The 11,021-nt window shown below is 40.9% G+C and overlaps 2 protein-coding genes across 4 annotated transcripts; both read left to right on the forward strand.

The window, feature by feature from the left end:
* The first annotated feature begins 303 nt into the window (after positions 1-303).
* On the forward strand, positions 304-4,637 carry Irc (Immune-regulated catalase). Of its 2 annotated transcripts, none has more exons than NM_001275724.1 (11): positions 304-580; positions 1,633-1,729; positions 1,897-2,230; positions 2,295-2,481; positions 2,599-2,780; positions 2,853-3,418; positions 3,534-3,705; positions 3,763-3,930; positions 4,005-4,122; positions 4,179-4,341; positions 4,512-4,637. In NM_001275724.1, the coding sequence occupies exons 1-11, from the start codon at positions 505-507 to the stop codon at positions 4,540-4,542; spliced, it is 2,094 nt and encodes a 697-aa protein (NP_001262653.1). In that variant the 5' UTR covers positions 304-504; the 3' UTR covers positions 4,543-4,637. The 2 variants fall into 2 exon arrangements, with proteins under 2 accessions (NP_001262653.1, NP_650584.1); NM_142327.3 differs by having other exon boundaries at positions 4,512-4,588.
* A 1,060-nt stretch (positions 4,638-5,697) lies between these two features.
* On the forward strand, positions 5,698-9,962 carry CG8907 (uncharacterized protein). Of its 2 annotated transcripts, none has more exons than NM_142328.4 (7): positions 5,698-5,804; positions 6,839-7,232; positions 7,290-7,334; positions 7,396-8,286; positions 8,889-9,261; positions 9,337-9,677; positions 9,746-9,962. In NM_142328.4, the coding sequence occupies exons 2-7, from the start codon at positions 6,840-6,842 to the stop codon at positions 9,839-9,841; spliced, it is 2,139 nt and encodes a 712-aa protein (NP_650585.1). In that variant the 5' UTR covers positions 5,698-5,804; position 6,839; the 3' UTR covers positions 9,842-9,962. The 2 variants fall into 2 exon arrangements, with proteins under 2 accessions (NP_650585.1, NP_001247146.1); NM_001260217.2 differs by lacking the exon at positions 5,698-5,804 and adding an exon at positions 6,259-6,357.
* The last annotated feature ends 1,059 nt before the right edge of the window (positions 9,963-11,021 follow it).

An 11,021-nucleotide genomic window follows, 5' to 3' on the forward strand; every position in this document is an offset into this window, starting at 1 on the left:
TATATCAGTAGATGGACGGACAAAGGCGTGGGCAGAACTGAACCCCACGGATGAGGTCTTTATTTGCATATTATGTTAGTGTTGGTACGGCTTTGTACGGGTGGCTTGATTCACCAAGCCAAAACAAAAATAACATTTGTTTACGTTTGTACGACTTTATTCATTCGCTGAGAGAGTCTGCTGCCAGCACGATAGCCAGATGATGATGATGATGATTATCCAGATGATGAGGTTCCCTTGTGCGTGATAACGACCCGACTCATTCTCATTCTCATCGACTCGATTCTGTCGAGATTTGCCCCCAAGCTCAGTAGTCTACGAATCGCTGAGCCGTCGACACGGTTTAATTGGACTGAAAGCGCGGATTAGGTCCGATAGAGTCGCAGTTCGGATCACTTCCTTATCACAAGCTAGCGACGTGACTTAAATCCCATTGACGTGCGGGTATTTTGTGAATCACAACCGGTGGCTGAAAAATCCGAGTTCTAGAACAAAGACACTGCAATGGGTGGAATTCAGTACATCTGCCTGCTGGCTTTCATAATAGGAGCATCATTATTGACAACAATCGATGCTAATTGTGAGTCCGCTAGCAGTATTTAAATTAAACTCTGTGTTTATAGAGACATTTTGGTGTCAAGTATCTCATTCTCGTGCTAATTTCTTTTAAGAGAGCACAGTCTTCTTCGTGTAGAAAAGTAGACCAAATAGAGGGAAACCTATTAATTTTATAGCTTGTTATTCGGTTTATTATGATAATAAAAACTTTATTGAAGTATATAAATATTTAATTGATAAAGCAGAAAGACATTCGTAAAGCGGAGGCTGGTCGTCTCACAGCGATAAATTTCCACAATCACTACGCACTATTTAGCCTGTAATTAAGTACAAGTATTAAAAATATATACAGAAATGGGAAACTGTTTTATTGATCAATGTAAAATGTACTTTCCACTTTCTGCGAGTGCTCAAGCGTTATATCATCATGAATGACTGCATTGGTTTTTACCAGGTTTTCACATTTGTTTATTGTAATAAACATTACTAAATTGTTACATTCAAAAAACCCCATTTGCATATACTTGTTGATAAAGATTCCAATAAATTCCAAAAGCTCACCCCAAGGTTCGCATATATGAGGGCTTATCGCTGAATAAGAATTCCCAATCAACAATTGTTTACTGATCGGATCCAAATAGATTTCTATAAGCGTGAGAAATAATTGATGTTTATTTTTCGAGTAAGATGCAGAGATATTTCACTTGAATTAGCATACTGTATTCAGGTAAATATCTCTTTAATAGGGTATTCACACTTTCAATAACAATACGACTGCATAGAAACCATTCACAAAAGGCCATTTTTTATGATTGTATCGTTACCTTTGATATAGTACTTTTAAATTGTCTTGATTAATGTGTTGACAAGACAATTTGTGGAATATTCCAGAACAATTCAATTATACCGTAGATATAAATCATGTTTTCTTTAAATGAGTCAATTTACTTAAAACGGCGCCTAGAAATTGAGATTCCCAAGAGAAATGATGATAATGAAAATTATAAATTAAACTACCCATCTGAATAAACTTAAATTTAACCAATTCATTTGTATCATTTTATGAATCTTCAGCGAGCCGAGATGTTAATGCCGAATTAAACAGGATTCCTGCTTCGAAATGGTTGCAATATGTAGAAACGGCGTTGGACTCAGTAAATAGGCAAAAGCGGTTTGTACAACTGATTACTTTGAAAACCAGTTAACTTTAATGACTTACGCTGATATGTTTAGGATGTGACACTTTTCTGCTGAACTTGGTGCGCGACTTATATTTCCGTATTCGGGCTTAAATTTAAACATTATATTTTACATAATATTACTTAACCATTTTTTCAGACTGGAGGACAATCTATTAGGTTCCGATATCACTGTTAAGAACGGCAGCCTTTCACACGCTCAACTTCTGGATACTTTACCAAGCCTAGCTTCGAAGAAGGACAATAAGCTCGCCCTGAAGATCCTTAAGTCCAGCTTGCTCGTTTTCAACAGCGAATGCCTGCCTAATAATATCGATGGAGACAAGTGCCGCAGTTACCTGGAGCAAAAACCACTTCCGGAGGGCAGTAGCTTGCGAACTGAGTGTGAGAACTCACTCAAGGGAAATCGAGAGGGTCACTATGCTTTCAGAAGGCTACTTGGGAGCAGCCACTACAGGAACGGTTTCTATCAGGTGCGATCCGCTCAGAAAAACAGGATGTAGAAGATGAATTAAATGGTTTATATGGTATTTTTAGATGTTTCCCAATTCCGGAAGACGCGAAACAGTGCCGGCTGCGTGGTCCATTAGTAAGGAGCTGTATGAGCCCGATCACATTCAGATCTCCAAACAACAAACCTTCGAAAGCAATTCCAATTTGGCCCTCCCTCAGTGGGCTCAATTTGTGGAGCATGATCTTAGCAAGCCGGTGTCGCAATCAATGAGTGAGTTTCATATGATGACCTCTTCCTTTTGTACTTAACATACTTAAAACCAAAGTATATCAATTTATATATTTATATTGTTAAAATTGTTTCAATTAACGATTTCTCCGTTCCCAGGCAATGGAGCCCCAATAGAGTGCTGCAGCCGTGACCAGATCAACCTTCAGCCGCGTCACCACCACCCGGCATGTGCTCCGATTCTGTACCAGCCCGGTGGGAAATACGACGTGCCCAGCTGCCTTAACTATGTGCGAAGTGCTCTGGCCGTGGCTGATTGCAATTTCGGTGGCGCCGAACAAGTAAGAAGAATTCAATTGTGAAAAACCATGTAAAAATATCACTGATTGCTTACTTCTATTATATGTATGTAGCTCAACCAGGCCACGGGGTCCTTGGATCTATCGCAACTCTATGGTTTCACCGCAGCGGCGGAGAGAAAGTTGCGTGTTCTCGAGGGCGGTTTGTTAAGGTCAACTCCTCGTGGAGAATTCGACAACGCCCTCCTGCCCATCGCCACCGATACGGAAGGACCATCGTTCTGCGCCAGGGCAACAATTGGTGATGGCACCTGCTTTGCTGCCGGAGATTCGCGGGTGAATAGCAGTCCGTTCTCCATACTGATCTACACGATCTTCATGCGCAATCACAACAAAGTGGCTGCCGAGCTGAAGCAAAGGAATCCCCGGTGGAGCGATGAAAAGCTCTTCCAAGCTGCCAAGGCAGTCAATGTGGATATATATCGTCGAGTGGTCATTGAGGAGTGGCTGCCAGAGGTGCTCGGCCAGAAGATGTCCAGTGAGATTAGGAGAAAACAGCCTAATCGTGCTTTGGAGGTCTCCAATGAGTTTGCGGTGGCTGCCATTCGATTTTACTTCTCTATGCTGCCCAATGAGCTCCTAAATCTGACCAAGGATAACGTAGTCTACGGTACTGAGAAGTGAGTGTCACAATCTGATGAAGAATAAATTAAGAAATTCATTTCCATATAAATTACTAATACGACAAGTTGGCCAGAATCTTTAAACTTTTAATAACATTTAACTTTCTTACAGAAACAACCAATATGTGTTTATTAGCAAGGAGCTACCAACTAAAAACCTTTTTGAGCTCAAGGAAGAAATCTACAAACCAAAGTTGCAGTACACTTCCCAAAAGTTGAATAACATCCTTGAGAGTTTGCTCAATCAGGAGACCATGAAGATGGACGCTGCCTACTCCGGTGGTGTAAGCCAAATGATTTTGATATTTTATAGCTTCTGAAATTCATTTTTTAACTAACAGGTCGTCTGGCACAAGGACACCAAGCCAACCCATGCCGATATTTTGGCCTTCGATATCCAAAGGGGGAGAGATCACGGTCTGCTGCCATATTATCGGTACTTGGAATCGTGTGTGTTGTCCAGACCCGTAGAAAGCTGGAAAGATTTTGAGCATTTCATTCCCAGTGATGTAGGTCTTTTATTTATTTATTATTTATATTTTAATTTTTTTTTAATATAATTTTAAAATATTCATTCAACAAGGTCTTGGATAAGCTGAAAACAATATACGCCAGTTGGGCTGATGTGGACCTCATTGTGGGTGGTATTTCGGAGAATCCTGTTCATGGATCCATTGGCCCCACCTTCAGTTGCATTATCTGTATGAGTTATACTGCTAGCAAATGTATATATATCACTCAATTACTTTTCTTATAGCTGAGCAATTCGTACATGTTCTGAAACAAAACCAGCAAAAAGCTGTCCAAAAACACACTGAACTGGTGGAGCAATATCGCCACTTCAATGGAACCAAACTCCTTTGCCTGAATTCCGGCCTTTCAGCTGTTCCCCAGAATATCTTCCAGTTGCCATCGGCCAGGTTAGTATTGGAAAAAAAATCATAATAGATCACCTGTCACTCGCTTGAGTCACAGTCCGTACACAATTTGATTCACATTTGATATTATACTGAGTACTGGAGTGATAAGCTCAGCAACCAAAATTATCTACAACCTTAATGATTGTTTTTTCTTTCGCGTTTCCTTACAGAAATCAAATGGTCTCTTGTGAAGACGTCTAGAGGTTGACAAAACAACGCTGCTCACATTTAAGATTGTTTCCAAACCAAAAAAAAATATATATAAGAGTCAAAACTCATTAAATACCTCAATCTTGATTCTTATTATCTTATTGCTATATTGGTTGTTAACTATACGTTTTGTCTAAGGGAACATCGAATTACAGGTAGAATTACATGACATAGACATGAATTTACAGATCAATTGTGTCTGGTTGACACTTTTGATAACTCTCAATTCAGAAGCGGATCGTTAAAGTCACGCAATATTACTATACTCAAAGTTGTTGCAGAAAGTGTTGCGGACAGTGCGGTACGTGTATTTCCATTTTCAACAATTCCCATTTTCAACTGTAATGAGGGTCGCTTTTTTCTGTTATTACGTGAAGTAGTAGTCATTAAAAGGCAAGAATGTCACAATTTGCTCCAATAAAAGTTATTGGCCAATAAACGAATAAAATAGTTACCCCAGACCCTAAGCATGATTGTTTTAAAGCTCTTTATTTATGATGAAGGACTTTCTTAAGTTAGGAATGATTCATAGGCAACATACAAAATACATGATATGATAATACGAGTAGAATAAGATATAAAGTAAGTTGTATGTAGATTTAATTGATCGAAATTATGCGCGCACGTCATGACATAAGTAATTTTCATTTCCGTTTTTTGAAAAATAGTCATCAAGACGTTTTTAATGATTTCTGTAAAGATTAAAACAACCATAGAGATGCATTTTTGCGATATAAAACTTATACTTAAGTTTTATTCAAGAACACTTTCACTTTTTCGCCAATCAATAATAAGCTATTTAAGTAATGTGTTAATGGAACTTAAAGAAATTCCTAGTAATTACTATCTTTAATTGAAAGTAAGATTTGTTGTTGGTAACAGGGTCAACTGCTGACCATTTCATACGATCCCACAGTGGGCCGATATCAAAATCAAGGCCCAAGGGTAGCAGACTCTCTCATAAGGAATGGTATTCGTATTTGTATTTGTTGCTCTGCTTCCAGATAAGATTGAAAAAGTGCCTATGAGCACCAAGAGATAAGGCACACTTTTGCTTTTGCGATAACGCACCATCGCAATTTCAGGCAATCAATTAATGAGCCAGCTGATATCGCCGATTCCCATTCCCTTTGGGCCAGCCAACGTCAGTTAGTTGGAGTTGGAATTCGATTCACAGCGGGTCGAGAGTTGTAGATCGGGTCGAGAAAAAAGAGCAAATAAATAAATAAAGAGCACAGTGGGCAGCACACAAGGTAACCAATCCATCGGTTCTTCTAAGCCCGTAAATCAACATACCAACGATATGTCTCAGACATCTGTATCTTAGGATCTGATGTCATGCCAGTGAAAGCAATAAATAAATCTCGAAACACGGCGGTAAATAATTGACCCACAATCACGGCCTAAAAATACGCGATTAACTCTTATATTCGAGTCCTTATGTAATAAGCTGCCATTAACGATTGCTTCATGAGCGAAGAATTTCCTGGCTTGTGATAACTGCAAAACAGAAATAAAGTAACGCCAGCAAACTGAAAAAGCAAAGCAATCGCAAACACAGTGCCAATTGCGTTTATCTAATCGGACAGGTAGCTACCACACAGGTGAAATAGGTACTCTCCTATGTACATATGTACACCTATGTACTTCTAAATGCAAAGGTATCTAATGGTAGCCATCTATCTGATTCGCATTGCCCATTGGGAATCAATAGTTTACCAGAACGCTTTGATTACACACCGCCGCAATGGTCAAAGCAGGCAATAGGACCCTGAAATACTTCCGACCCATTTCGGTCAAGTATGGGTAAATATCAAATATCAAGCGTGATAGACAGGAGGCTATCTCATAGATTGAAGCATTGCCAACACCTGTCTATCATATACCCGTATACTTAAAGTGCCACTTTGGAAATTTTCGGTGTTTTACTGTTTATGTTAGCATAACATTCAAACAAAGAGATCTTTTCGTCCTTGATCTGCATTTATAGTGTAAAAGATGCAGAACAAGATAGAAAATTCTTTACTATTGAACTATTAAAGTTTAACCTATTTTCCTTGTATTAAAAAGTGTAAGAGCAACTATTACTCATCGTCAATTACCTCTATGTCATGCATTAGTTGCAATGTAGTGTTATCAACAAAACAAAAAGAAGGGCAAAGAATTGCGCAGTTCATATTCTACAATATGTGCGCCTGAATGCCAAACTTTACATGGAAACAACCAATAAGTGATAAAAAAAAAAAAAACTATAGTTATTTGGAATGCCCATTTCCCTATTTCTCAGGATGCCACAAAACGGCTACGAAAATGGAGTCCCTGGCGGGAATCAGGCAAATGGGCACTACGACGAGGTCAAGCCCACCTATGCCCTGGAGCACTTGGCCACCTTTAAGCTGAAGAACGAGGCTGAGGTCAAGCAGCCGAAGGAGAAGATGAAGCTTCTGGTCGAATTGGAAAAGACCGGGGGCATTTGGCCGCACAAGATGTTCATGAGCTTCAATGGGCAGTGGCTGGTGATGCTGGACAGTGATATGAAGGAGATTGAGAACTTTCCGGGGAGCCTGATCACGGAGCCCACGGCTTTTATAAGCGATCATCCGCAGGAGTCATTCAACAATATCCTCATTTTCTCAGTGCCCGGAATCTCACTGGGCAATACCGAAATGCACATCTTCCAGGTGAGCAGCCACGATTTTTCAGCACTTTGAGATCTGTAATAATTAGATCATTAATAGGTGGCCGATGTCAGTTCCGTGCTCTTGGTTGAGGATCTAAAGACGGTGAGTTGAGTTGAATAAATAGATCCCCGATCTATATAATCCCAATACCACGATTTCTCAGCTAAGCAAGGGAACCCCTGTGACAGTGGATCGCAACAAGACGCCCATCCTGCTGCCCAAGCCGGAGAGGCCGCAGAACCAGCAGGCCAAGGATCAGTATGGAATAGCAGCTGCTGTGGCCGGAATAGCAGCCGAGAAGAATGCCATAGACAAGGAGCAGACCGAGAGGGATGTCCAGGTGATAAACCACTGCTTCGAGGACATCGAGCGGTTCATGGCCCGTCTTCATTATGCCGCCGAGGCGCTTAACGAGCTAAAGTTGCGCAAGGAACAGCATAATCCCCACGGTGAGGGACTTTTGGTCCTGAGATCGCGACCACCAATCGAGAGCGAGTTCCATGACATTTTGGCCAAGGCGAAACTGGCCCTTATATACTCCGTTCGGCTGCAGAACCAATTCACCAAGCCCGCCGATCCGGTGCACAATGTCTTCATATCGCTTAAATCCATCGTCACGGTTTGCAACGATATCTACGTGGATGCGGGTCTGCCGCAGGCGGTACTTAATCCCCTCCTGCGCCGTGAGACCATTGCCTTCCTCAATGGCACCCTCGACTCCAACGAGATGCAGCTGTGGCAGAGCCTCGGTCCCAACTGGACGGTTCCCAAGGATCAGTTCAAGGATCACAAGAGCTCTTATCATCCGATCTTCTACGACGATTGGTCTCCCGATTGGGTGGTCGATGAGGAGGTGCCGTACCTGGCTCCTGCTCTAAAAAAGAGCACAACGCCTTCGCCAGTGCCGGTTCCCATGCCCCCGAGTCCAGGTCTAGGAAATCGCACCTGGCTGAGTAGATTGGAGAGCCGAAATGTCAAGATCGCCGAGGTTACCTTCAATAAGTCGGCCACCAACGATAAGGAACTAAAGGTTACAAAGGGAGAGTATTTGGAGGTAAGTACCTAATAATAATCGAAAGGGGTTTTAATGTCAGTTCTTATCATTCAGATCTTTTAGCCAAATTTATCCCAATTTCAAGTTCCTTTAATTAAGATTTGCACAACATTTAAAACGACTTGCTTTTTTAATCGTTCGCTGACGTATGAATGTATGTAAGAGGCAATTATTTTGGGTTACAATACAGTTTTGTAAATATATAGGAATGTCCACGTGTGAGAACTGAATGATTTGAAATCTTATAAGGCACAGGTCTTTTACTTTTATATTAATCTTTTGTTTTGGAATGTTACTGATATAAAAAAGCTTTAGATAAGTATTGGTTGTGAAGATATGAAAATTCATTGCCGGTAATATATATGATTCAATAATTTTAAATTCAGGCATTTGAGATGTCTTACCAATGAGAGGTCAGTAACACTATATCAATACAAAAACTTTGAATGCAATTACTAAACATTGATTATATTTTTAACTTTATACCATGTTTACTATACATGGTACCAATCTTATCGATTCCCCAATTACGCGATCTTACCTTCATATCACCATGATAACAGACCTTATAATAACTATCATATAAATCGTCTGATTCCAAGATTATCGATGACTCCCGCAACTGGTGGAAGGCCCGTAACTCGTACGGAAACATTGGCTACGTGCCGCACACAGTGCTCACGCCGTACAACTTTGAGCCCGGAGTAAATGGCCGGGACACGGAGTCGCTGGCCTCAATGGCTTTGACGGAGAACGGCGGCGAGGAGGCCATTCCTCCTCCGCTGTACCGCAACACAATGGCCATGTATACCGCTCCCGTGGAGCAGCCGGCGGCCAATGGCAAGGCCATGCAGCGCACCTTCTCGATGCCCAACGTGCCCGTTCCACCACCGATGCCTCCACCGAGCGATAGCCAAACGCCCACGCCCAGTGGCACACTCAAACGCAACATGGCGGCGGCAGGAGCACTAGCAGGTGGGTACACTAGTAAATTAAAAAAAATAATACAATATAATAATGATATTTGTATTTATCTCATTCGCTTACCAGCCATGCGGGCCCGCAATGATTGCGAGGCAGATGATCAGCTCTACTACATGCAGGGCGACGTGCATGATGAACTGCGTCTACTGCAGCAGCAGCGAGAGAGGCGCAAGGACCTCGAGATCCTTAAGACGCCGGAAATCTTCATCACCCAGAATTCAAAGCCAAGCGAGGTGGAGGAGTGGCTGCGGGGCAAGGGATTCTCGGACATCATTATCAAACGATTGCACACGCTATCCGGCGAGGAGATCTTCGCCCTATCACCGCACACCATCGAAAGTTACTTTGGCCGGCGGGAGAGTCGCCGCCTCATTTCCCAGATCGTGCTGCAAAAGAATTTCTGCGAGGTGAGTTCTTGGACATATCCTCACCTTATCTAATCTAATCGAATCCATTCCAATATCCAATTTTGCAGTACAAAACCATTCGATCATCGGAGCTTTCTGCCAAACTGGCACGTGCTCGCCAAAAGGCCGATCAGTCCAATGGCAATCCCAACGAGGTCTTCTAAGACTCCCAGTATCCCGAGTTTTTTAGCCGGAGACCAGAGAGACAAAAATGCTTCAGATGCCATTAATTTATTTATGTGTAATAATCCTTCATTTATGTTAAACAGTGTTCATACGTATATTAAAAAAAAAAAAAGACAAAAATGGGTTTGATTTATATGCATTTAGTGTTAACATCTCGAATTGATTATAAATGTAATATAGATACTTTATTTAAACACAAATATTTATGAAGTGAAGAAATCATATGATTTCCTGTTTAGAAACTTAACTTCCCTAAACTCAAAAGTGGTATGGCATGATTAATTAGGCAAGAATATGTTTATCATTACAGGAAACTTTGAGAACTGGTTATGGAACAGTCCTAATGAAACGCTTATTGGTTAACCCAGATACCTTATATGTCGAACTCCAGTTCGAATTGCAGACTTCAATCAAAAGACTTACGAAATAGCCGAAATGAATTGGTTTTTTCAATAAACACGATGTTCAATGTTATGAAGAAGTAATAGACGTCGATTAAGAGTAATAAGTGATAATCTTCATAAATTCTGCTTCGTGAGTGCATCCTAAAAGTCAAGTAAGTGGGCGTTTCAAACCGGTAGGGGCGTGGCGTGTTATTTACCTTTTTTGTGAACACATTGCGGGGGAAATAAGTATTTGAAAATGTAAGTCACGCGTCTGTTCACCAGACAAATCGGATTTGTGAAGTCACATGTTTCAAGGCTCCAACCGGTCTCTTGTTAGCCTGGTTATTTGGCTAAACATATGTAGCTTCACGTGTACTTACTGTCTAAAACATTAGAAATACAACATTTGTTCGATACAGATACAGAAACAGTTTCGGAATTTTGATTTTTCGAGTTTGTCCAGTTACAAGCGATGACCAATTGTTTCGCTTTCTGCGGCGGTTTTGCCAATTAGAACGAATTAATTTTGCAATTACGCGAAACGCACAAAACAGGTCCATGGGTTATTTGGGTTTAAGAGTCGATCAAATTGAATCAATTAGACACAAATCAATTTATTTGCAACGAACAAACAAAAAGCAAACAAGTTATGACCGATACCTGATTTTTGTCAACCTTTATTACGGATAGGACTTTTAATCGATCTGTAATACATTTGACAGATCCAATTGTGTGTGAATGTGACGTATGTAATGATAGGCTTTTTTGCTTA

The sequence above is a fragment of the Drosophila melanogaster genome, chromosome 3R, assembly GCF_000001215.4.
Source record: "Drosophila melanogaster chromosome 3R".
Classification (NCBI taxonomy): domain Eukaryota; kingdom Metazoa; phylum Arthropoda; class Insecta; order Diptera; family Drosophilidae; genus Drosophila; species Drosophila melanogaster.

Coding starts and splice junctions, on each gene's coding strand:
- Irc (NM_001275724.1), top strand. CDS start 505: ATGGGTGGAATTCAGTACATCTGCCTGCTGGCTTTCATAATAGGAGCA. Junction 1,730..1,896: donor TCAGTAAATAGGCAAAAGCG/GTTTGTACAACT, acceptor CCATTTTTTCAG/ACTGGAGGACAATCTATTAG. Junction 3,931..4,004: donor AGCATTTCATTCCCAGTGAT/GTAGGTCTTTTA, acceptor TCATTCAACAAG/GTCTTGGATAAGCTGAAAAC.
- CG8907 (NM_001260217.2), top strand. CDS start 6,299: ATGGTCAAAGCAGGCAATAGGACCCTGAAATACTTCCGACCCATTTCG. Junction 6,358..6,838: donor CCCATTTCGGTCAAGTATGG/GTAAATATCAAA, acceptor CCTATTTCTCAG/GATGCCACAAAACGGCTACG. Junction 9,678..9,745: donor TGCAAAAGAATTTCTGCGAG/GTGAGTTCTTGG, acceptor CCAATTTTGCAG/TACAAAACCATTCGATCATC.